Raw genomic sequence first — 25,085 nt, forward strand, 5'->3', positions numbered from 1 at the left:
AAACGTCTTAAAATATTACTAACGTCTTCTGCAGCCTGCTTACGTAGGCTTCTTGAAGAAGATAGACAGAATATTAGGAAAACCTTTGATAATGTTGCCTGGCAACAGGAGTGACTTTGGCTCTTCCCTAATCCAAACTCTATCCCAAAGTAAATCCTTGAGATTATTTCTCATTCAGCCGTAGTACTTTGTCAGTTAAAGTTGGCATGAAGGTGTTGGGATTTTCTCATTTGTATTTTCTTCCCACCAATTTCCTCTGTATAATAAATGAATGTTTTATTTATGTGAGCACATAAACCTGTCGTCTTCACATTTTATTCTAAACAAATGGAATAAAATGATCAAACCTATCCATTACTTAAAGGTGTACCATCCAGTCGTTTCTATTTCACCTTTGCTTAGCTTTTTGTCAAACAATTTTTTTTTTTTTTTTTTGCAGTAAAACTCAAAGCAGGGGTTGAAGGCGGTTTCTTTTCAGTTGTGTTAAGATGTTTATTGCACAACTATAATAATGGTGAACCACAGTTGTAAACTGTAAATAATTGGACCACACTTCATGGAAGACAGGCAGTTTTCAATAGCGTGAAAAATGACGTAGCTGTATTTTGTCTACCTTCTTTACAGCAAACAAGATTGGAGCTTATTATGTTATAAAGGTCACCTTTTTCTCAGTTTTACACTGGCGAATACATTTTCTTTGAAACAACTGAAGACAGCATTTTATATATGCTTAAATTTGTATGCAATTAACTTAGATTTTGTTTTGTTTTTTACATTCATGTAGTAATTTTGAACCATTTTAGAAACAGCTGGTCATCTCAGCTAGGACATAGACAACAATGCATCTCAAAGGAAACTGTATGCATTTTAAAAGCAAATATAGATTTTTTTTTTCCTTACACACTGGGCCTTTATTTTACTACACACACGGAAGCATCATTTTTCTTCATCTCTCACGTCTCTTTGTGACCCAGAACGGCATCATAGATTTTTCCAGTGAGGCGGTGCTGGATGTTGGTGAAGCCGCTGGCAGCCAGCAGGGCAGCATACTGAGCACCTGTCCTCTCTCTGCCCTCCGTCTGCACCAGCATGTTCAGGGAGTAGAGTTGTGCCGTCAGTGGACCAGACCCGTCTTCATTTAGCAGCGCCTCCACCAGCAGCACGGCACTTCCTACATCACAAACAACAAAAAATATGCTTATTTAATGGGTCGTGATCAGGTTTCACTTTGTGAAAGATGCAGTGCCTTTCTTCTAACACATAAATAAAGTGATACAGAGACTATATTTTAGCTCAGTTTGTGTGTCTAAGTGTTAGTCTGCCAGAAGGTGAACCACTGTCCCAATCTCAACTCCTATCTGAACCTGAAAAGATTCACGGGCCCGAAGCATGATGCTGCCACCACTACTGTATATGTTCATGCTGCTGTTTGTTCAGTAATAAAGGTTCTCTAATTAATTCTGATCTAATCAACTCCATTTACTCTTTTAGGTGCGTTCTTAATCTAATTGTTTAGAAGGAGCATCGGAATAAAGGGAGGTGACTAGAAAAACATGCCACACTTTTTAGATTTTTCTTTTTTTTATTACAAATCAAATGTCTTTTTAATGTTTTTGATTAGTGATGTTGCTAAACTATTAATATGGGTAAATTTAAAGAATGAGATCATGATATTGACTCACAATTTACCACTGATCACTCGTATAAATCAACTGAACAATGGTGCTTGGTTGTTTTAATAGAAATTTATCCTGCTTTTCTTTAATGCAATGTGCTGTTTAGACAAAGAATATACCTGTTCTTTTTCATCTGCTGTCTCTCCCCTCCTTTATGCACCATTCCCTTATTTTGTCTAATTTTTGCCTGCAGTCTGACTTTGATCAAAGCCAGAAGGACAGACTTTTCAGGGATCAGCTGCATTATGGGGTACAATCTGCGATCTCATTTCTCGCAAAAGAAGAAGAGAAAAAAAAAAAACACTCATCCCTTTCACACCCAGACACACACACAGACACACATACAGACCTGGTTTACAGGCCTTATAGATTCTGCAGAGGAGCTCTATGCAGCGCTCGTCTGTCCAGTCATGGAGGATTCTGGCAAGAATATAGAGATCTGCGACTGGCAGAGAGTCCTTGAAGAAATCACCTTTAGAAAGAGACACGGACACTTCATATTTATCGAAACCTGAATGAATATATAAGATTTTCATCCATGGTGTGATATTTCAGCATGTTATAGAAAAGCAACAACTCCAACAAGTTCTCCTTCAGACTCCTCCAGGTAACACTGCAGTGACGTTGATGCTGGTCATGTCAGAATGAGCAGAAGAGGGATGGGTGCAATATTCAGTGTGAGCAGTTTGTTACAAGGGTGATGCTGAGGACTCAAACTGGGCTGCCTTAAGTGTTTCACAGGCTTCACTTTTATCTGATTTAATTATTTTGTGTAATTATTAATTCTGTTGACAAGCCTGCATAATACTGATGTGACTTGATTAGTGATTTACACGCTTAAACATAATTGCTGCAAATTGGTTGATGTCTGCTGTAATTGAATTATTCTAAATGCTTTTGACCCAGATTGATTACGTCAAATTTCGGCCCTCTGTCCAACATTCACTTGTAGTTGATTTCTCTTCTGCATGCAGCTTGCTTGGAGAGTCGATCATTTCCTTTCGGTACTTCTGTGATGTCTAATTTTATTTAAATTCATGACGTTGCAATAAAATAAATTTAGAGGCCTCATGCAGCAGTGCCCGTCACGTGGCTGTGCGAACAGCAGGACAGGAAGGGATTGACTTTCTCCTCAGGTTTTTGAGGTTACCTGCTGCTGAGACTTTCAGCTGCTGCTGCAGTGGAGGAGCAACGAAACAAAGAAAGTGTGAGGCACAAATTGATAGTTTTGTACACAACGATTTCACTCTTAACAGAAGTCAGTCAAGAGGATAATGAGGTTAATAGCTGCCAATATCAATGATGTCTTTTTGTGTTTTAAGCTACGGTCGTACTCAATTTTTAATTTTGGGGAGCGAGGATTGAATAAGAAGTGATGGGTTATGACTATAATGCGTAAAAGAGAGACAATAGTTTTCCGTTGCAATTACTCTTACATAAAATATATATTGCCAGGTTATTTCTAAATATATTAGCTGGAGTTTGCATACATTCTATGTAAAGTAATGACTTAAAACTAGAGGCTCCAGTGCAGTTTTCATCACTGACATTCAAAACTTTCGTTTTCCTTAGTAGTTCTGCATGCTCAGTAATGTTATTCATGATGTATTCAGTTCCCTTCAGGACAAAAGAGATCAGTGCTGCAGCTGTTTTTGTCAAGATGTTCTGCCCTTTCACAGAGTCCCTGTTTGAGTGAAAGCAAACATGCATGGTCAGACCTTTCCCCGTTTTTTACATTAATAATAACACAGTAAATACGATTCTAAATGATTTGTCCTGGTGTTTTATGCTAACCGGTTTATTTCGTATTTTAATTTTCTCATTGTTGTTTATGAATGATAGATGAAGCAAAGACATGCAGAGGAGAGGCATCTTTAAACTCTCTGACCATCCTATGGGTAACTCAACACCAGAAATGAATCTAACTTTTATGACTGAAGATTTTGTCAACTTACGTAACTGAAATAGAGTCAACATCGTATTAAAGGGTAGCACTGTGGTGGTTTGACTTTCTCGTTACCAAATTTATTGACCTAAATTTATTTGGGAAATTATTAATATTATAGTTTAGGAAGAAGACATGCAGCAAAAGTCAACTGGGCCGGGACTCGAACTCTCAACAGCCGCATCAAGGACCGAGGCCACCTTACGTGTGTCGCACACTCTACCCAGCGCATCGCTCGAATTTTAAGGACACAAAATAAATTTTTTGATGATATCCTCATTTATTAGACCCCGCCTCCACAAGCTCACTTACAGCTTGATCGCATTCTATTTGAACAGCAAAACAACGACATATGCTTCCGTCTTATAAATTAAACATTTATCTTAATTCTGTATTAATTCACTTTCACCATCCTGATGTGTGCAGGGTGCCTGATTACCTCTAATGAGAGTAAGAATGCTTATCTGCGCTACATTTAACCACAAAAGGTCAAATAAATCAAAGATGAATCAATAGCAAATATAACAGGCTTCGTAGAGATTTGAAAAACCAACATCTCTTTTGTGCGTCTGCGTTGTCACTAATACGTACGAATGTTGCACTTAGAGCAGATACTGTGATTGTCAGGAGAATGCAGAATTGTAATGATGTTACCCTCATGGAAGCTGATCCTCTGGTCAGCCTCGGTGACAAAGTGTTCCCCTGACACACGCACTACCTTGGGGAGGTCAAAGATTGTCACAGTGCATTCTGGGTAGGCCAACGTGCACTGCTTGGCTAATGCTCCACTGCAGCCTGAAGAGAAGGATAGAATTGCATTTAGTTACGGAACAGTAAACAAATAGCCTTCATTGAAAACAAAGTGGATCTTCACTACGCACAAACCTGCTCTCAGCTCACCATTACACAAGGGCTTGTGATGCTTTCAGGTACACCACATTGTTTATAATCTTGATTTGTATTCATTTTGCTGCTTTGGGGAGGAGGTTTATGTAACATTAATACTTTAATTCCAGAGACAGATTAACATAATGTAGAAGGAAGGGGCTACTCTGTCACATAAGTAGATGTTTGGAGTAAATTTGTATTTTTAAGCTGATGCTAATAGCATTTAATTGTTAGCCCTTAATCTGAAACGTATAATTTTTAAATTTATTTCGACTGCCATGATAGCGTCATGCACAACAGTCCCTTCAGGGTTTGGTAGAAAATAGCAACGTAAACCTGGAAAGATATGACCAGTGAAGCAAGTTAAAACTAATTTTAAATTTAGCCAAATGACATTTCTTTGATTTTGCAAAATGTTTGGCTGCCGGAGGAACTGGTGCACTTCATAAAATAAATATCACCACAAGGACAGAATATTATGTGGAAATAGTGAAGAAAGTTCTGAAGACATCTAAATCTAAATCTCATTAATTACACATCAACAGAAGTTTCATAATATAGCAACAACAGGTGTTTTTGTGAGATTTATCAAATCTCCTATTGGTTAAATGCACAGCTGAACCTTGTTAGAAGCACAGTGCCAGTGGACAGTTCGTTACGTACCATGATCTCATGTGGAGAGGTTTTTGTGTTGAGAAAGTGAAAATTAAAGACATGTTTTATGCAAACATTTAGTGAAACTGATGTTGGATTGTCACAGTAATGACACAGAGATAATGCTCCATGTGACAAGGACCTTCACCAAATAGAAGCATCTTTATTCTATCCTGTTAAGTTTCCAGCTTCTATCTTTCCTGCAAAATATCACATTAGAACTACTTAAAGAAAAAAATCAGGTTGAATGTGTTGCCTTTATTTGTTCTTTTAAAACCTAAAGTTTATGCTTACTGGTATTATCTCTAATTCAGCAGAAGTAGTGGCATAATTATGTTTAATAATAATAATAATAATAATAATAATAATAATAATAATAATAATAATAATAATAATAAAACCATTTTGTTTTATTTGGAGTTTTTAGGTTGTCCTACATGAGTACCAAAAGCAAACTAAGGTGTACTTAAGATGCCCAAGTCCAGAAGGGGGAGATGAGGGAATGACTTCTCATGCAGATTATAGATGGTAAAACCTCAGAGTTGTTTATCATGATCGAGCCTGTTTTCTAAGTAGCACTTTTTAAAGAAATTCAAATTTCTTTCATTTAAATTAAAGAAATTTAATTGGAGAAGTTTATCCTTGAGTTAGATCTAATTCTGAAATATAAGTACATATACAGTAAATATAAATATAACAAAAGATAAAAAAGGAAGTAGCTGGTTCATATTAGCTCATACAACACCATAACCAAAACCTTCACTACAATTTGAGCACAGTTATAGAGCAGTGCACAGAATTTAAAGGAAAAATGAATAAGTATTTCACAGTAAAAAAAAAAAAAAAAGCATAGTCTGATATATCTCCATCATATTCTCCTACACCAGCCATATTTTCTTCCAGGAAGTCCTCTCTGTACCACATGAGCCAGTTGTCACCCTCCAGCTGCATTAATAAGCCCAGACTGCATATCACTCTGCCACTATTTTACCAGTTGTCATTCATTGAGCCACTTAAATACTAACTTCTGCACAACAGGGGCTCCGAGGTTGAACAATCATCCTATCAAATGCTCAGACCTTAACTCTCATTTTTCCACTTCTACATATGGAAACCTCACTTCCTGTACAAAATATCCACGCTCCAACAGAAGTCACTTTATATTCAATGTGATTTTTTATTTTTTTTTAAATTATGATTTATGAGTGATTGTAAAGTTGCACGCTACTTGTGCTTGATATGCAAGTTCCATGAAGGTAAATCTTGGAGGTTACACAAGTGGGAATTGGAAACTGAAGTGAGCAGCACACACACACACACACACACACACACACACACACACACACACACACACACACACACGCTCATAAGAGAAAACAGAAATATAATGTGAAAATGGGATTCTTTCAGTTTGATGCTTTAGCAGCATTATTTAAATTCTCCACGCCTTGCAAAGAAAGGTGAATGCAAAATAGACAATGGAAGAAAAAGTGGAAGACAACAATAGAGTCAGAGACTGGAGGGGGGGAGAAAAGAGAAAGCCAGAGTGTCGCAGTGAGACGGAATACAGCTTCAAAGGATGTCACTTTGACAAACCTATGAAACCCAGTCAGATGAGCCACTGTGTGTTTGTCTATGTGTGTGTGTGCATACACGGCGAGATTTCCTCCCAGCTATCCTCTAACATGACCTGCTTCCACCATATCAGCTCTGCCTTTTCTGCACACAGAGATGCTAGGTAGCTCTCACATCAAACAGGGGTCAGCAGAGGAGGAGAATCAAAGAGCCACGATGAAGAGAGAAATCAGACACACAGCACACTGTTCGGCTAACCCGGCAGTCTCAAAGAGTCACATCCAACACTGTCTGGTTTTCATCTTTATCTCGTAGCTAGATTTAGCCTTTGCTCATATGCTGGGTTGAACTTTTCCTGATTTAGTTACATCTAAATATTTGTATTTGCTTTATTAGTTTTATAATAATTCCCCTACCAGAGCTGAGGATCTCATCAATTCCTCTGGAGGTACTGTGGGTATCTTGTTCTGATTATTGCTTTTCTTTGCCTGGCCTCTGAGTTTAGGTGGATGGACATGTTTTGGTCGGTTTGCTGTTGTGCAATACGCTTAGAGTATCATTTTACAACCTGACTCTGATTTAAACTGCTCCAGAAATCATCCCTGACTCTTCTGCCTGGTGTGTTCTTCCTGATGTTTTTTGTTCAAAGATTACACTACACACAGTAGGTCTTCTGAAGGAAATCTGGCATACTACATTTTGAGGTACACAAGCATATATTGGTCCATCACATAAAACCCGTCATAAAGCATACCCAAATTTGTGCAATGCGACACAATTGTGAATAGTGTCAAGGGATGTAAATATTTTTATTTTAGTCACAGTATCTTGGAAAATGTATTGAAAATGTGCCAAGGAATCAATCCAGACTTATTCTGTTGTGACTCACAAGTGCACTTCACTGATTTCTCTGCAGATAGGCCATGAGAAATAAATTTAAACAGAAAAAAAAAAAATAATCCTTTCAACCTTGGGAACATCTCAATGCATGATCATTCCACCATGGATGCTTGGATGTATGGATGCCATATTCACCGCAGAGAGTCAATCATCAGCCGGGTCTAGCAGACAAAGAGACGAGTCTTGAGCAGCAGGTGCGCACGGATTCAACAGATGCTGTGTGAGAGACGCGATGGCCTATATGGGACACTGCAGTGCTGCCCTTCACCCTCCTGATGCTCACACGTTTTGGATATGCAGCTTCATGCATAAGCATGAACAGACAACCTCGTGTGAAGAAAGTCACACAGGAGCCGGAAAAGACCAGGATCGATGCGAGGTCGATGCGAGGTGCCTTTTGTGGCTCCACAGCTCCCCTGTGTGGTCAGCTGAGGTAGCACATGCTACACGTGGCCCACCTGTGGACAATTTCAGACGCCAGAAATGGCATGAGCGGGAGGTGAGACGTCTTCATCACAAAGGGACTCTTGTGTGGATTGTTATTCGTGTTAATGCTGAAACAAAGGCCATCTTTGAGTAAGTGAACAAAGCTGCAGATTAAACATTCACAACTGGAGACATCTGTTCTGAAATACCTATTTTGCACGTTTTATGATCCTGTCTGAACATGACTGGAGTCAATGTTCATCTGTTAAATTCACTTGAAATAAAAATAAAAAAATGGAATAAAAAGTAAAAGGAAAAGCCCATTATCTTTTTCACAAAGGCTATTCTTGGTTTCATAACGTCCTTCATTCTTCAACTGTGCCTCTGCAGTTCATTAGAAGCTCTTGCCTCCATCATTTATGTCATGTCTGTTTAATCTTTGGTCTCCCAGCACTTTTTCGTCTTTGTGCCATTTGCTTGTCATGTAAAGCAACTCTTCAAAGACGCTTTTAGAGATAAATCTGACTTGACAAAGGAGCAGAGACAAGTGAACAAAGCCCTCCATTTTACTTAACAATCAAGTTTCATTTCACTAAGAGCTGTGGTTCATGTAATTGGTTCAAAGTTCTCCTCTGATAATGAAGGAAGAAAATCTGATGTTGTATCTGAATAAACTATCAATGAACAATGTGAAGTGTAATTGATTTGATCATTTTCTGGGGAGAATAGAAAATGCAATAATTTTCCTCAAGGTTTTATTCTTGAAGAAAATTCAAGAATATGTTAAATCTGAGGATTTAACACATTCAAAAGCCAGCAAATCTTTAAATACTGAACTATAAAATATAAATAAAACAGAACCGACCTTTCTATTGTTCTCAATGTAGGGCATTTTAAAACAACTTCTCCATAGCTTTTGAGTCTCAGCCACAAAAAAATAGGAAGTACTTCCATATATAGACGATGACATCACATCTGTGTTAGCCCCATTGGCAAGCTCGTTACTTTCTCTGCCTTTAGACAGATACTGGATTGTTTTCTCGATTTTCTTTTCAACAACAATATGGTAAATGGATATATGGTGGCTTGCCAGCAACAGCAGTGAGCAAATGAGGTTTGTGAGCATAATGTGCATTGTGTAAAAATATCTTCTTTTGCAGCAGGTTTTATTTTTTATACGTCGAGGAGTTTTAGCCAAGATCTCTCTGAAAGCTACCAGAATATTTTTGTTTTTGAATTGCAGTTTCTTTCGCAAGCATCCCTGTTTTTGAGCTTGAGCGTTTTCTATGACTTCTTTTACATCAGGTGGACATTGTATTGTCTTATGGTCACTTTTTGTCAACTCCCACTTGTTTGTTGCCTTGTGCTTCCTTTGTTCTTACTATTAAAATGCATTCCTGGTATAAAGTTTGCCCAGGAGTTTTGTCAGGTTGCAGAAACATTTGAATTGCAGCTCTAAAAGGAGAACACTGGAACTAACTAATTTATATTTTGCCTTAACAAGTTATCCTCACCAACTAAATAATTTAGTTATAATGCTTAATATTGATGAAACTTTTGGGTTCATTTGGTAGCAAACTTCTTGCTTGTTAAAACCACTGGATGCATAGTGAGTTGACTTTAATTTCTGCTAACAATAAACAAGCAATGGTAATTTCAGGTCTGGTTTGGGTTGCAAAAAACTTTTCACTAATTTTTAAAAATATTTGAAATAGAATGCAGTTTCAGAAGCTTAATTACTTCATGCTACTTGCACTATTCACTGGCTTCTGAATACCAGCCAATCCAGGAGACCCATTCATTTTCCTTGGCGCTGATTGGCTTTACCCCCTAAGAGTGGTCTCTTGTATTTGCAAATTTCAGCTGGTTGTGGATCTGTGATGGTTCCTAAACCTTGTGAAAACCTCTGTACAGGAAAGGTGGGAGTGAACTCATTTAATATTCAAATACAAATCAGTGTTCCCATTCAACTACTGCATATAAACTTAAGCTTCCTCTGAGATATTTTGAGGTAGTGGAAAACCTTGCTAAAAGCTGTTTTTCCTTTACCAGGCTACTCATTCAGCAGAAACAAAACACTTTCTTTTATCTTGGTGTTTACCTTTTTGTTAAAAAAAATGCTGCATTATTTGTGGAAAGAAAGTTCTTTTCTATCACAAAAAGCTGTAATTATAACAAGTATGTACAGACCATTAAGTTATTTAGACCAGTTTTCTGACAATTGTGGAACAATTTGGAATTCAATTTTTGTTCCTAATAGACACAAATCTATTACCAAGCTTTTGTTTCTCTTCTACAAAACATAAAATATTCCGTGTTCAAAGAGAGTGCAACAGAGAACTTTTACACAATAGAGTACCTTTAAACTCATCTATATCCTAATAAGGTTGATATTGTCGCCATCATAGCATCTCCGGTTCATTTATCAAATCCAGCCTTCAGAATCATTATTTTTCCAGTTACAAGCTGATGTGGTTGGAAATGTCTCCAGAGATTAAACAGATTTTGTTTACAGCTTGGAGCGTACAAGAAGTTCATTCCCAGTGGTTTATTCTTAGATGGCAAAACTGGCAGTAGCATCCACAGACATATGTGGGAATAGTTTGTTTCAACTGGAAAAGCCAGGAAAACTTACCTCCCAGGTCACAGATGACCTTAAAAGGCATAAGATCGAAGGCCGTGACCACGTCTCTGCCGCAGATGTTCCAGATGGAGTTCATCAAGTGCATGAATTTCACCATTTCCTCATCAGACCTAAACAGACAACCACAAAGAGAGAAAAGTTATTTTTATTAGTCCTTTTTTTCACTCATGTCTCCCTTCATGGAAGCGTAAGCCTCTTTATCATCTTCTCTAAACTGTCACCCAAGGGCTGAAGTGCAAACAGACACACATTCCTCATTTAGAAAGTTTCTCCCAGCGGCCGCTCTGGTGTGTCTGCGTGTGTGTGAGTGTGTGTGTCTGTGTGAGGCAGACAGGGTGCGGCAGAACAGAAGAGCCTGTGGTGAGTGCTGCTGCTCTGAGAAATCTCCACCTCATCAAGCAGCACCACAATGAGGCCCACACACACACACACGCACACACACACACACACACACGCACACACACACACACACACACACACACACACACACACACACACACACACACACATCCTCTTTCTTCTGTGATGCTGCTTTCCACTCATCCAAACTTCTCTAGCAAAGTACTCATCCATCTAATACTCAAAGCAACTTTGTATGACACAATGACATCCAGAAGAAGTTGGGCCATTGTTGGCCTCAGACTCTGACTGCAAATGATTTGAAAAGACAAAAAAAAAACAAAAAGACTCTGAGGCCAAACAGAAGACTGTCATCTATAATCTGAAAGCGTCAAGGGCAAAAGATCCTATAAGCCCTGCAACGACAATTTCATTTTTTTTTTGCGGCGGAGAGGTGGGAGAATAATGCAGTACAGTAAAAAAGAAATAACTAAAAATTTGCCCTCTATGACATCCAATCTAAGTTTTAGTGAGATAGCCTTGTTACCTGATAATTCTTTGCATATTATGGCTTATTAGAATTTATAGCTGATTGATTCTGTTTACACTTTTCAATATCCATTCACTCATTCATTGGGAAAATAAAACCATGTTGCATTTTGTCAGGGTAAGGGTTAGGGGGTAGGGTTGGTCACATGAGCAGTGGCTCACATGAGTAGGTCACAGAGTAGCCAAAGAGAAGGTTGAAAACCTACAAATAGATAGGAGAAACATTAATTACAGATCACAATGAGTTCATTTTAACTTTAACTAATTAACTAGTTTCTCAAGTAAAGTGATGCTAAGCTATTTTAGTGTAGAGGTTGTTCAAATGTCTTTTTTTATTTGATTATTTTCAATGCTGAATTACACTAAAACTGAAATTTATTCATTTCAACCCACACATTATTTGTTTAGTACTCTATGATGTGTTTTTTTTTTTCAACCACTCTTTGGCCACCCTAAAATGAAACATTTTGGTCATTTTAAAAAAATTTTTGGATTTGATCACAATATTGAAAGACTAAAAGCATCTCAGTGTCTTTTCATCTACAGATGAGGAGAAGGTTATCTGTACCACCTTGTCAGATCAATACTCCTCTGCAGATGAATCCTCATGAGTTAAAAATTAGGAAAAATAAATCAGGATATACATCTTAAGAAAAATAAATACATATAAAGTACTTTTGTTGTTTGGAAAACCTTTTTTTATTATTTTAAAAATTGCTCTCAATTTTAGGAAAATGGCAGAAGGTTAAATAAAGTTTCTCAGAATTTCTGCTGACTGTACCTTAACTTTAGATTTTAATATTTTGAACAGCTTTTCCAACTAGGTAAAAATCTCCACAAATTTTAAAAAGTTGTACTAAAGTCTTATGTAAATGCTGTATGTTTATGAATTCCACATTCCTTTGCCTTGTTTCGTTTCCCCTTTCCGACTCCTACCCGATTCCTCAAGGTTAAGAAGTGGAGCTGAAAAAAAGGGCCTCGGCTGTAAATTATTCAGGTGCAGTACATGACTGGTTAAATGGCGATGGGTAAACAGGAGTCTGAGTCATCCAGCCAGCTTCCAATCCTCCTGCTCCCGCTGCAGAGCTCAGAGAACGCGTTGAATGACTTCAGCATTTGTTTTCCCTTGCTAATTTCTCCGCCGTATTCACAGGGGAAATCAGCAGGAGCCAACAAATGCTTCTCCGTATCAAATCAGCTGAGCACAGGTGCTGAGACTGTTCTTTGTTCGGCAAATTAATTTCGACGCATTGATGCTGATTTGCAAATGCATCTGAACGCTGTCATGCTACAGTTTGTTTACATGGTTCACGGCTGGGTTATTCTTGCTCTGCATTCATCTAAAGCAGCGATGCAGCTTCTATTAAAATTGTCAGCTGCTTTTGGAATGTAGGGATGACTAAAAAGATTTCCATCTGCAAGAAACGAAAACCAACGTCTACTTCAGGAGTCTAAACAAACAGCAGCAGGAAAAAAGGAAAAGCCAGCTGGGTTCCTTTTGTCATTCCTAAAAGGTTTAGAAAACAAAATAAGAAAAACAATATTTCTATTTTCAGACTTTGTCAGTTTCTCCAGTTGTTTCAGGTTTGATGAAAAGTACTGACTAGGGGAAAAAAAATGGCTGCTAGGAAGTGCATAAAGTACAATTATAATGTGGTTTTCACAAATGTTTATAAGCTTAAGACTGAGTAATTCATAACAGAGTAATATTTTAGTCCCTCTGACAGAATAATATTGAAACCTGAGGTGCATTTAAGGCTCGCGCTGGTGAGAAGAAGGATGTTTTTGTGCTTTATTCCTCTGCGTGTCTCACTTTGGATGAATTCTCGTCCTCTGGGTCTGCTGGTGTTAATATAAAAGGCCCTCAGGCGGCCTGATCAAAATCTTTTAGCTACAAAATCGTGTTGTGTGTGTGATGACCCCTGAAAATTGCTGACCAGCAGATCAGTGATGCGTTAAAACTGTGGGCACTGGATGCTATAAACACATCAGACCTCTAGGACAATGGCATCTTCTTTTTTCTTCTTCTTCTTCTTCTTTTCATCTCTCTAGCTCTGGCTTCCTCACCTCACTGGTCATGCCCTCTCACTGTTTCCCACTTTCTCATTTAATTTCACATTTTCTGCATCTCAATGAATCCAACAAGTCTGATTTTTTTTTTTTTTTTTTTGAGGGAAATGGTTGGAAAGCAAACAGAAGGTGACAGAATGTAAATGAGACAGTTCATCTGTTTGATCTGTATGTTTGTTCAGCTGAACTCTCAGCACCAAGAAAGCTTTTTACCTGTACAGAGCTTGAAACAGGTCCTTTGAGCTGACTCCAAAAGCCTTTTCATACTGATTTCTTCCCTCTCTGAGAAAATGCAAAGCAAAACAAAATGTAAATCAATAACAGGCAGCCAAAAAAAAAAGAAGACATTTGTATCATCTGTCATGGTATTTATTTATTTATTTATTTTTAATCTTTTTTCCCCTCTCAGACTTCACTGGTCAGCCACAGTGAGAGAGCTGCTGGCTGCTGGCTCTCAGAACATCAAAAGACAGAGTTCAAACAGGAGAAGGTGACTCCAGTCTGCACACTGTACGCTGCCAGCTGAACCTGCATCTCTCACAGCTCATCACTGCCCACCTGTGGCTGACTTCATGACATCCACATTGATAAAATGTTCAGTTTTATAAGACGTAGCCTTTATTTTTGTTCACAAAAGCACTTCAGAGCATTTTCAAAATGTCTCATTTTCACCAACCTGAAATCTCAATGTGTTGAATAATGATTTTATTGGATTGACAGCACAAAGCAATGTGCAATGAAGTGAGGTGGAATAAAAAAGGATAGATGATGTTTATTTAATTTATTTTTTTACAAACATCTTTACAAACATTTTTTTTTCAAACATGCTGCTATTACGTGCAGCATTTTTAAAATATCGCCTCACATTGCATTATTTAGCTGAAGAAACCGGAGGACTAGAGCGAAGTTTCTCTTTGTTTCGGTCCCTGTCCTGCTTATTAATTTAGGAAGATTGCTGTATGTTTACCTGCAGTGGTTGAAACTTAACTATTAATAAAACTGGTTTTAGTTTTTGAGCCAAACTATTAAAAGTTCTTGTTGTTTTCTGAGTTCTGTTCGGTTCTTGTTTCTCCTGCAGTCACAGCCCCAGCCCTCTAATTCTCCCCATACCAAAGCTTACCTCCATAAAAACTCGTTCTTACTCCTAACCCAACGCGAGCTGACATTTATGAGGAGTCCCAAAAGTGCAGCATCTAAAGGCCTGGTATAATTTTTCATATTGGACAGCACATTGCCAGATTATTCAATCTCTGGGAACGTTTATAAGTTAGGTAACTGTGACATCAACTCCTGGAAATAGATTTGGAAGTAGCCTGATGGAAATCCAATGAAACAAAACCAGAGCGTCCTGCGCACTGACCATAACCCTGAGGAGTTCCTGACCTGATATGATTTTTTTCTTGTTAGACTTAATGCAAAGCGTAGTTGACATCTTGACTTTTGAGTGCTTCAATGCAATTTTGACAGGCAATGCTCCGCTGCACATTAAATATTTACTTGTTGGGGGGAGGGGTGGGGGGGATAAAACATCCAAGCTGCTCATATAAAAGCAACTGCTGCTCTGTTTACTGACCTAACAGCATCTGTGAGATAATGCCAGCAGAGGTAGATGGTCCTGGAGCTGTACTGGATGGACTGGCAGAGGGACAAAGGACTGGAACGTGTGAGGAAGACTCTGGACTGTTCTGTGTTACTATAAAAAACTGAATAGGAAGGAGAAACATGGAAAAGAATGAATTAATAAAAGACTGCAGGTCAATATTTTGTCCTTTCATTTTGTGTTGCAGACAGACACATGACATAAAATGGAAGTGGCTGTAGTTGAGGCAGTTAATAATAAATGTCAAATAGACAAAACAAAAACAAGTTAAAAGTGTCTCTGTACTCTAATACAGTCTGTGTGGAAGATATAAGAGAATAAAGTCATAAGAAGCTATGTTAAAGGTTTTCCAGAAGCCATGCAGGGGACACATCAAACAAGATGCTCTGCTCAGATTGAAAAACAGAAATTTTTGGTATGCATGAAAACTCTAAATGTGGTATAAAAATAACACTTGAATTAATTCTGAACATTTCCATCCACTTCACAAAAGGTTGCCAAAGCAATATTATAAAGTTTGTGATTGTAATATCACAGAATGTGTAAAAAAAAAGCATATGATTACTTCTGTCCATTTATTGTAAATCAACATCAAGCATACACTCAAATGCAAAACCCAAATTTATAGTGAAATACTCAGAACTAGAACTCCCTATGAGTCATTGTTTAGTGTCTCCTGACCTTGCCCGTTGTCCCAGTGTGTGTTGAGAAGCTGCAGGCCTGCGCAGGCAGCCAGCAGCCTCTGCGTCCCGTCCAGACTGGCTCCCACCGCCTGACTGATCTCCTCTGCCGACAGCGGACGCTCTGCAGCTAGCAACACATCAAACACGCCCAGTTCGCAGGATGTGAACACCGTCTAGGTCAGAGAGGAGAAACGGCCAAGACGCTGGTGTAATTCACCAATTTCATTTATATCAGGAGAAATAAGGGGATATTGCTAGCTGTATGTGACTTTCTGAAATGTGCTGACAATCTTACATTGTTGACAATTGTGCAAGTTTGCTGTTCAACCATTGTGGAGGTGAAAAGGTCAGTTATTGTCATGTGATTGCTTAAAATCCGAGCACACCAAATTTGTGAGATCATGCATGTGTAAAACATTTTCACATTCTTTTTTCTTCCACTTCACAGTTAAATTGTACTGTTTTACACGGAGTCCTCATATAATACCAGGAAGTTGCATTTGTATTGTAACAAAAAAGGAAAAACTTCAAGTGGCATAAAAAAATATTTCAGAGCAACATGCATTTAAAGTAGTGAGCATTAGTGACAAAATAAATATGAAATTAAAACCCATTGTGTTCAATCCGTAACATAGATACATTACAGCTTGACAAGTTTTCAAGTAAGCCCACATAATAGTGAGTGTGCACATGCATTGAACTGAAACAAAGAAAATTCTATCTAAAAGTTGCAACACGACTGTTACCTTGGAGATAAGAAAGCCTTCCATGTACTCCAGTATTTTTCTAGGGTACACATCTGTAGCTGGTGTAGTTGGTGCCCCTTTGGTGGGACCCGCATCTGGAAGCTCAGCCATCCCCCCCAGGTAGACGGAGTGCTTTGTGTCTCTGCAGGTGAGCTGATCTCCACTGTTCAGTCAGCTTGCTAGATGTTTATGTTAGTAGATGACAGAAGCGGACTGAAAGCAAACAAAGTGCCCACCCTGCAGCAGCAGCAGCAGTGAGAGTAGCAGTGGGCTAAGCTGATTACAGCCAGATAACCCAGATTAGACCATGGGCTCAGTCTGGTAGACAAAGAAACAACTCTGTGAAAACACTGCTCTCTTGTTCATAATCACTCACCCACTGTAGTCACTCTGTAGCCACTTTTTACTGATTTATATAACCCCAAGTGAGACCAGGACGGTGGTCTCACCATGTCTTTAAAAAATACATATGCTCTCCTGAATATGTTTAATAGCAATCCTGCCAAATCATACTCCCTGACAAATGTTCTATGAATTATTAAGCAAGGCATCCCACTGAGAGTGATGATTAGAGAAGCAGTCAAGAATCCTGTTTTAATTTGGCCACAGCTGCGATTGGAGAATCTGCTCACTGGATGATTATTAGCTATGGATTTCATTATATATATATGTAACATTATTACTTTTTTTTTTTTTTTTTTTTCATGAAAGAAAGCCAAGAAATACATAAGAAATCTTATTTGGAACTGTAGGAAAAAAAGATGCTCTGGTAAGATGAGAACAGACCAGGCCTTTTTGGCCTACATGTAACATTATGTGTGGTCAAATTATTTTTCTTGTGCATTTTCTGCTATCCAGTAGACATGCAATATTTTAATACAAATTTAGTAAATGCATGTGCCCAAGTCTTTGGATGTTTTTGCCCACTTATGTTAAAATGAAAGCAAATAACACAGCTGATAAAATACTGTTATGTCTGGCATTGTCCATTTAAAAAGGTACTATAGATTTTTTTTAAATCCTGAACTAACAAGCCTCTATCTATCAGTTCAATTTGCTGGAGAGTCAAATTTGTACCAAACAGAAACTGCAGCAAAAAAAAAAAATAGTTGTGCAAATTAAAGATGGGGGCTGAATTAAAGAACACACCACACTTTTTCCAAGTCATTTCTACTAAAAATACATGAATATTTTTCCTTCTACATCACAACTACTTTATGGTTACATCGTTGTTCAAAATGTGAAAGGGTACCCAAAATGACACTTTTTTTTTTTACTTTCCCCATTTACCTCCCAGTAAAGAAAACAACTTTCATTGAAGTTTGTCAAATTCAAATCTTTATTATCACCACTTCCAGTGTGTGCAAGACATGTTCAGGGTGAGCCACAAGCAGATACAGAACTCTCTTTTCCATGACAAGCAATGTCAACAAAACAAACATCTAGTTTCTTCAAGTTCAGCTGAAAGACCAATTAAGAAATGTATCCAACACAATGTTTATAGGTCAAAGAAAGATTGAAATCACTTTTCGGTCTGCATTTGTTCATTTTAAACTTCAGAAGGCAGCCACTCATTTTAATCATCTGTTGCTCTTGTAGTGGATTTATCCCCAGTAAAACTGATGAACTTGTTTTAATTTGGACAAGAACCAAAGTCGCCTGAATGAGCCTTTTCTAAAACAAAAATAAAAAAAAATCACTGAAATCTTGTAATAATAAAAGATGCAGAATCTTTCTCTTAAGTGTGACATTCATTCTAACAGCAGTCTGCATTAGTTTTGTTTGTTTTAGGCTCACACCATTAAGACAACGGTCATGCTCTACTTTAACACAAAAGCTGATGTCGGACACATTTTAAAATATAACTTGCCATTTCTGAAACATTTGTTTGCAGCAGAGCAGAAGGAAACTTATAATCCAGCGGTCCACACACCTGAAGGAGGAAAAACATGTAGAGGAACCAACTGTATAAACTGATTTAAATAAGAATTTGAAACCGAGTCTTATGAATCCATTGGTTTATTTTCCACAGTTGAGCAATAAGGAAAAAAGAAACACTTGAGAAATTAAATTAAGTGATTTGAAGACCAGTTTCAGTCAAAAAAAAAAAAGAACCTTGTATATAATTTATGTCACTGTTAGACCAGATTATAATACTCTGCTAGGTTTTCTTAGTTGAAAATTTTGTCAAGAAATCTCAAACCAACAAAACAAACAACACACGTACAAAATTAAAAACGGTGCATCAACAACAACGACTTATTTGAACAGCTGGTAACATTTTGGTGGTGAAGTTTCAAGTTTTACCTATGAAATTAAACTATTTTCTGTACATATTCTAGGCTCTTGCGTTCCCTCTGAAGCTTGGTGAACTTCAGGCTCGTGCAGAGAAACGGGAGACGTGAGTGAAGCTGCTCCGCTGCGTTCAGTGTCCTCTGGAGTGGCTCCGCCCCCTGCTGTCGCTGTGCCTTTGGTATCGCCGGCTGTGGTGACTGTGGCTTCTGTAGTCCTTACTCCTTCGTCTGCAGTACCTGCGGTGACTACGCCCTTGGCTCCTCCCCCTGCTGTGGCTCCTCCCACTGCTACTTAGGCTCCTCCCCCTGCTGGAGCTCCTGCTGCTACTGCACCTCCTTCCCCGGTGACGGCCTTCGCTTGTCCTGTGACTCCTCCTTCGCCGGCTCGAGCTCCGCCTCTTCCTACTGGGACTTTGGGGACGCCTCCTTCCCCCTCGACTCTGCGAGCTCCTTTCACAGCCTCGTTCCCCGCTGCGTGCACTTCGAACAAACTCTTCCTTCTTTTCATCCCTCCCTCGTCTCTCCTTTGATTGGTTTTTCTCCAGAAGTTCAGACTGCACGAATCTAGACACTTGATTTTCTTTGCCTTCATCTGTCTTCACCCCATTGACCCGACCCAGGACCCCGAGCATCACATCGCTAAGATCTGGAGCCGCTGCTTTTGCCGGGGGGCCAGCCAGGTCATGTGGATCTGCAGCCGCTGTGCTCTTCTTGATAAGGTTGCAAAGCAGCCTCTCCCTCAGCTCGTTCTCCTTCCGCTGGAGCTCCAGCGCCCGCTGCTTCTCCACCTCCACCCGCCGCAGCTCCTGCTCCTGCCTTCGCCGACAGGCCTCCAGCTGCTGGAGACGGGCCAGCTCCTCCTTCTGACGCGCTTGCTCCAGCTTCTCCTGCTCTTTGCGTTCAGCCATCTCCTTCTCCTGCTGCTGCTGCTTCAGGATCTGGGAGAAAATGAATCACAAACACAGTAAAGTCAGAAACAGGAATGTGAAAGTTAATCATGTGTGAATATTTATGCAAGACGTAAAGCATCACCGAGCTGTTGGCCAAAGTAAAATCCTGCTGTTCTAATTGTACTGTGGAACTGCATCCTTAAAGATGAACCCATATAATGCAGTAGGTCCGAATCGATTAATTTACCATGATAATTAATCATGGTTAATTATCAAAATTATCGTCGACTAATTTAGTAACCGATTAATCGTTAACTGGAGTTCCAAAAAGAAGACAATTTGATGAAAGAAATAAACAGAGCAGTAATTAAGTAATTCAAATAAAAAATATATACATTTTGGTTTTAAGATGAAGAAAATATAACTCTATTAATATGTTCTACCCAGAACATCTCAAGTGGCAGACCTGGCCTCACCTGGTTCACATTCTGTACAAAAAAAACTGTTAAGTACCTTTTTCTACTCAGAAATTAATTAGTTCATCGAAAAAATTGTGAACAAATCAGCCACACACTGTACTGATGCTAAGTCAAGCAGAAAGGGCTGAGCTTTTCACATGTTAATTTTAGAACTATTTTTTAGCCGCTGGCACATCATTGACTAAAAATGATCAAGCGTTCACTAAAGGATTGCTAGGTTATTATATCTCAGGCAATAAAATGTTTATTTTCTTGTATAAAAAAGGAATTGAGTCATTTGTTTATTTACATTTTTTATGTATTGCTAATATAAAAAAGCTTAAGCGGTTAGATAAAAAATCTGCAGAAGGTGCATCATCAAAATTGTACTAGATTCCTAGAATAATCGTTACTGCAGCCGTACAATACCGCAGTATATAATGTGCCCATTTATTACTCATTTATTACTTCTGAGCATTAAAGCATGAACTCTTTGTCCTTTCTGGGGTTAATTACAATGTTCCACCCTTCAGCAGCTGCAGTGTAACCAGGTGGACAGTAATTGAGAGCTGTGCTGCGTTCATTTAGTACCTTGGCTCGGGCGAGCAGCTCAGCAATGAGCCGTATTGATTCCAGGTTTCGCTGAGCCAGCAGCAGCCTTCTCTCCTCCATGGCGATCTTCACCTGCAGCTTCTTCTGCTCCTGCTCCTGCTGCCTCTTCACCTTCTTCAGATTCCTCCGCTCCTCCTTCTCCCGCAGCTTCTGCTCTCGCTTCCGGATCCTCTCCTCCTTCTTCCTCTCCTTCTCCTCCTCTTCCATCTCCCTCTGTTTCCTGGACAGATGATCAAATGTCCATGTTTTCCACGGAAAAATCATCGCAGCTGGAAGTATTTTTTAGCTGTGACTCAAAGGGAAATAAATACACTCACGAACAATAAGACTGCTCTTCATAATAAACGACTTAGAAAAAAAAATGTTTCTGTAGTGCTGTCAAGGTCTAAAATTGTAAAACAATTTTTACCAGCATCTCTGAAGCAGAATAAATAATTTTGTGGTTTTTTTTTTTGAAGTTCTTATTCTTGATGAACTTCCTCCTTTATTTCCGCCATACCTCTCTTCCTCCTTCCGCCGTTCCTCCTCTTCTTTCTCCCTTCGTTTCTGCTCCTCCCTCTGTCTCTCCAGCTCCTGCAGCTTCAGCCTCTCCTGGTTTCTTCTCTTGATAGACGCGTCGCTCAGGTGCTTGCTGGTGTCAAATATAACCTAATTTAAAAAAAAAAAAAAAAAAAACAGAAAACAAGAAAGCTTCATCAACTAAATTTATTTTCCCAGCTGAAATGCAGCATGATATCTAAATGAATCTTGCCCAGCTAGTTTATGATGGTTTTAAATACTTTTACTCAATAATCTATAATCAGTAAGGAGATACTGTTGGACACAAAAGACTAATAAAGGGCTCTTCTGTTTTGTTTTCATCCTTCTTTAGACTATTCAGCTTTAGGTTATGGATTAGAAGACTTGCCTAATCTGATGTTCATTAACTGATGATGCAGCTTCACGTCTCATTGCCTTAAAAGGTCTCAAAGCTACTTTGTGCCTGACTAACACAATCACATTTCTAAACCCCTATTTGGCTGTAATGTTGCTACAGCAATTCAGAAACAGTTTAGGGAATGCAAAAAGACAAGAAAGTCACATTTATGACCTTGAAGGAGATAGCTGTCGATGAAAAAGACATTCACGATGCTCTCGCTTTCTTAAGGATGACTGAGATGAGGAAGAAAGAGCAAACTAATTGTCAGGAATTGAAATAACACATGCAGACAAAAGAGCTTACAGAGATTTTTATGATTAAATAACCACCAGATGTAGATGTGCCTAAAGATGAAATTATTTAATATAGAAAGGTGCAAAACTGATTTGAAAAATGTTAACGCCACAATTATCTTTATTTGCTTATAAAGTGTGATCCTTGCTTTACTGGCATCTCACACGGTGCGACTTTTCTTGACATAAATGGTTGCTAATCGTAAGAAGGGTAAAAATACACTCACTATGTTTTTACTGTGAGTGTATTTTTTCAGCTTTTAAAGAAAGATTGTAATCAGCAGTTCAACTGACTTCCAAATTCTCATTCGATCTCTTCCAGTACCTTAATGTTGCAGGCCACAGCTTTTCCGTCGTCTCCTTTCAGCATGAGCTTCATGCCTCGCAGAGAGTCCATAGCCTTGGTGAAACCGCAGTATTCCTGATACTGAACGTAAGCCTCAAAGTTCAGGTGACCCCCGAAGCTGAAAGTACTGAAGTTCTTGTCCAGCATCTCCTCCCTGTACGGATCCAGCATGGGGATGTCGACATGCCGAACCTAAAAACGACATTGACATGTATATTGTTTTAATAGAACTTGATAAACTGTTTTATTTGACAATGTTTTTTAGTTCAGAACTGAAACGATCTTCACCTTTCCAAACGCCTGGAATACAGCAGTGAGGACCGCTTCAGACGGCCGGTCCGGGAACTGGCTGTTTCTCTGGCTGAACCAGCGACATGGGAGCCCTTCCAAGTGGATGGTATCCGGCCTTTCTCCCGGCAGAGTCTCATTCATATCCTTGGCGTCACGGAAAAAGGAGTCCCAGTCGTGACGTGTGGGGAAATCCACCTTATTTTCTACTGCACGAACCTGAGCAGAGAGAGGCAGATACAGACGTCGAGAAATTCTGGTGTAAGAGCAGCATCATAGCTTCACATGAATTCCAAAAGTGTTAAGAAATATCCATTTAAAAAAGGCAGATAGATCAATGGATTGATAAATGAATGGATAAACAGATGAAAGTAAGTTTTGAAAAGCCTGTCATGATTTATGGCAGTAAGTAAAGAGATAAAACTTTATTTAGCACTATGAAAGACATAGATCACAAAGTGCTGCAAAAAAGTAAAACTTAAAACATTAAACCTCAGTAGCCGTTAATGTGGGTTTACCAAATATTACGTTTTCCATTTTTCACTATTGCAAACAGAACATCAAAGCACAGTTTTATGAGCAAAAGTAGAGAACACTGAGCAAAAGCAACATAAAAGGCCTTTATTGAGGCAAAATGTGTCAGCCTTACCTTGAGAACATCAGTAAACCCGCTGAGTTTTATGGTTTTTCCATCCAGACGGGTCAACAGGCTCTTTACCACGGTTTTGTTTTCTACCTCCCCCTCAAATCGGATGTAGTCCAGGGTGCTCTTGGAGATCCGCAGGGCTGAAAACTGCTCCGGAGCCACCATGGCCTTCACTCTCTCCATCACCTCCCAGTTGGAGATGCTCTTGCCCGGCAGCTTGAGCTGCGGCAGAGCCACGCTGATGGTCATTTTGGCGATGGGCTTTAGGTACAGGTTGTGCTCGGCAGACAGGCACACCGCTTCCGTGGTGTCATGCACGATGGTGGTGGTCATTGCTGCGGATAGCTGCAAATGTTGACTTTCAGGTTAAATGCAAAAGGCTCCAAACTACTAAAAAATATATATGCAATTTAACGAGGTAAGGCAGAGCAGGAAAATCGAGCGATTTTCATATCAAATAATTCTATAACCTAACTTGCCGAGCAATATTAGCTAAAATGTAGCGTTAGCTAATCCAAACAAACTCGAGGTTTGAAAATTTAAACAACTACGGCTCTTATACGAAAAGTTCATAAAACGTTTAAGTATTTAAACATGTTTTGAGATAGCTGTGAAGACGGTTAGTGTTTCAACAAAAGGAGTTGGCACTTGCTGACACCGGAGCTAGTTAGCTTCTTGTTTTATAACTAGCTTTAGAACTCTCAGTTTATTTTTATATTACGGTGTATAAAGTTAGCTGTAACTATTTAAAAGTACAACCTACCAAACATCAGCTACACTCCTGCTAAAACAGTGGCGATGTTACTGTAACGCAGCACAGCGAACCAAACACCGCAGAACAGAAATCACCCATAGAGACTTAAACACAGCACCAAAATGAATGCAGTGCACTTTAACCTTCCGCCGAAACAACGTCTAACAGCGCTGCCACGGCGACTGTGTTAACAAACAGCGACACCACCTGGTATGGCGCAACAGAAATAGCTAAACATTTACGAGACCGCACATTCTGTCCTTTATCTCAGTGACTGACCAAAGAGCAGAGAGAGAAAAAAGATGAAGTTCCAGATTTAAGGAGTGGCAAAAGAGGTGGATTATTACTGCTTGTCAACAACTGATGTTGTCATCATTGTTATTGTAAAAATACCCTCTGCTATTTGTCATACAGCAACAATGCCTCCAGTCAGCTGTTTCTTCGGATTTGTTGCAAGACAGACTGCCACCGGAGATCCTTCCTGCCAATCCTTCACCATTCACAACATTTTGAAAGTACACGAAGGATATGAGTTACAACAATATTTAATTTCCCTTTGGGATGAAAAGAATTATGTTTTAAATGAAATGCATATTCAGACAACTGACTCAATACTTTATTCTGCGTCCTAAGACAGAGTGGTTTGCCCATTCTTTATTGTAAAAAAGCTCAAGCTCAGTCAGATGGGATAGTGAACATCAGTGAACAAATCTTTAAATATTGCTTCTCTTTGTAGGTTTCCAGTTGTGCCATACTTTTTCTAATTTTGCATGGTGGTTTGAACAGTTCTCCGGGAGATGTTCAAAGGACTGTAAGTGTAGTGCGCAGAGTGGATTCTTATGTTTAAAAAAATCTTCCTTAGCTCTAACTTTTCTCTGGCTTTCTGGGAT

The 25,085-nt window shown here is 39.0% G+C and overlaps 2 protein-coding genes and 1 long non-coding RNA gene across 4 annotated transcripts; 1 reads left to right on the forward strand and 2 right to left on the reverse strand.

The window, feature by feature from the left end:
• Window positions 1-467: 467 nt before the first annotated feature.
• Window positions 468-17,004, reverse strand: asmt (acetylserotonin O-methyltransferase). Its single transcript, XM_014988943.2, has 8 exons — window positions 16,696-17,004; window positions 15,948-16,122; window positions 15,240-15,369; window positions 13,880-13,948; window positions 10,700-10,818; window positions 4,276-4,416; window positions 2,026-2,148; window positions 468-1,171 (listed from the first exon to the last, which is right to left on the reverse strand). The coding sequence occupies exons 1-8, from the start codon at window positions 16,804-16,806 to the stop codon at window positions 954-956; spliced, it is 1,086 nt and encodes a 361-aa protein (XP_014844429.2). The 5' UTR covers window positions 16,807-17,004; the 3' UTR covers window positions 468-953.
• LOC148160887 (uncharacterized) lies at window positions 9,048-14,697 on the forward strand. The gene is made up of 2 exons (XR_015761768.1): window positions 9,048-9,178; window positions 14,076-14,697. It is a non-coding gene; the product is annotated as an uncharacterized LOC148160887 (long non-coding RNA).
• A 1,001-nt stretch (window positions 17,005-18,005) lies between the features above and the next one.
• On the reverse strand, window positions 18,006-24,369 carry akap17a (A-kinase anchoring protein 17A). 2 transcript variants are annotated; one of them, XM_088001826.1, is made up of 7 exons: window positions 24,205-24,369; window positions 23,445-23,776; window positions 22,796-23,014; window positions 22,487-22,699; window positions 21,449-21,597; window positions 20,929-21,169; window positions 18,006-19,927 (listed from the first exon to the last, which is right to left on the reverse strand). In XM_088001826.1, exons 1-7 carry the CDS (start codon window positions 24,209-24,211, stop codon window positions 19,121-19,123), a joined length of 1,968 nt encoding a protein of 655 aa, XP_087857952.1. In that variant the 5' UTR covers window positions 24,212-24,369; the 3' UTR covers window positions 18,006-19,120. The 2 variants fall into 2 exon arrangements, with proteins under 2 accessions (XP_087857952.1, XP_087857959.1); XM_088001833.1 differs by having other exon boundaries at window positions 23,445-23,786; window positions 24,205-24,368.
• Between the last annotated feature and the right edge of the window lie 716 nt (window positions 24,370-25,085).

The sequence above is a fragment of the Poecilia mexicana genome, unplaced genomic scaffold (assembly GCF_051168715.1).
Source record: "Poecilia mexicana isolate PSO_F unplaced genomic scaffold, ASM5116871v1 scaffold_2, whole genome shotgun sequence".
Lineage (NCBI taxonomy): Eukaryota > Metazoa > Chordata > Actinopteri > Cyprinodontiformes > Poeciliidae > Poecilia > Poecilia mexicana.

Excerpts from the sequence above, each read along its gene's own strand:
- asmt (XM_014988943.2), bottom strand. The coding sequence starts at position 16,806 with ATGGCTGAGCTTCCAGATGCGGGTCCCACCAAAGGGGCACCAACTACA. Across the intron at positions 16,123-16,695 it reads AAGGCTTTCTTATCTCCAAG|ACGGTGTTCACATCCTGCGA; the intron begins GTAACAGTCGTG and ends TCTCTGACCTAG. Across the intron at positions 13,949-15,239 it reads TATCTCACAGATGCTGTTAG|AGAGGGAAGAAATCAGTATG; the intron begins GTCAGTAAACAG and ends GCATTTTCTCAG.
- akap17a (XM_088001826.1), bottom strand. Across the intron at positions 22,700-22,795 it reads TATTCCAGGCGTTTGGAAAG|GTTCGGCATGTCGACATCCC; the intron begins GTGAAGATCGTT and ends TGTCGTTTTTAG. Across the intron at positions 21,170-21,448 it reads CGGCGGAAGGAGGAAGAGAG|GAAACAGAGGGAGATGGAAG; the intron begins GTATGGCGGAAA and ends TCATCTGTCCAG.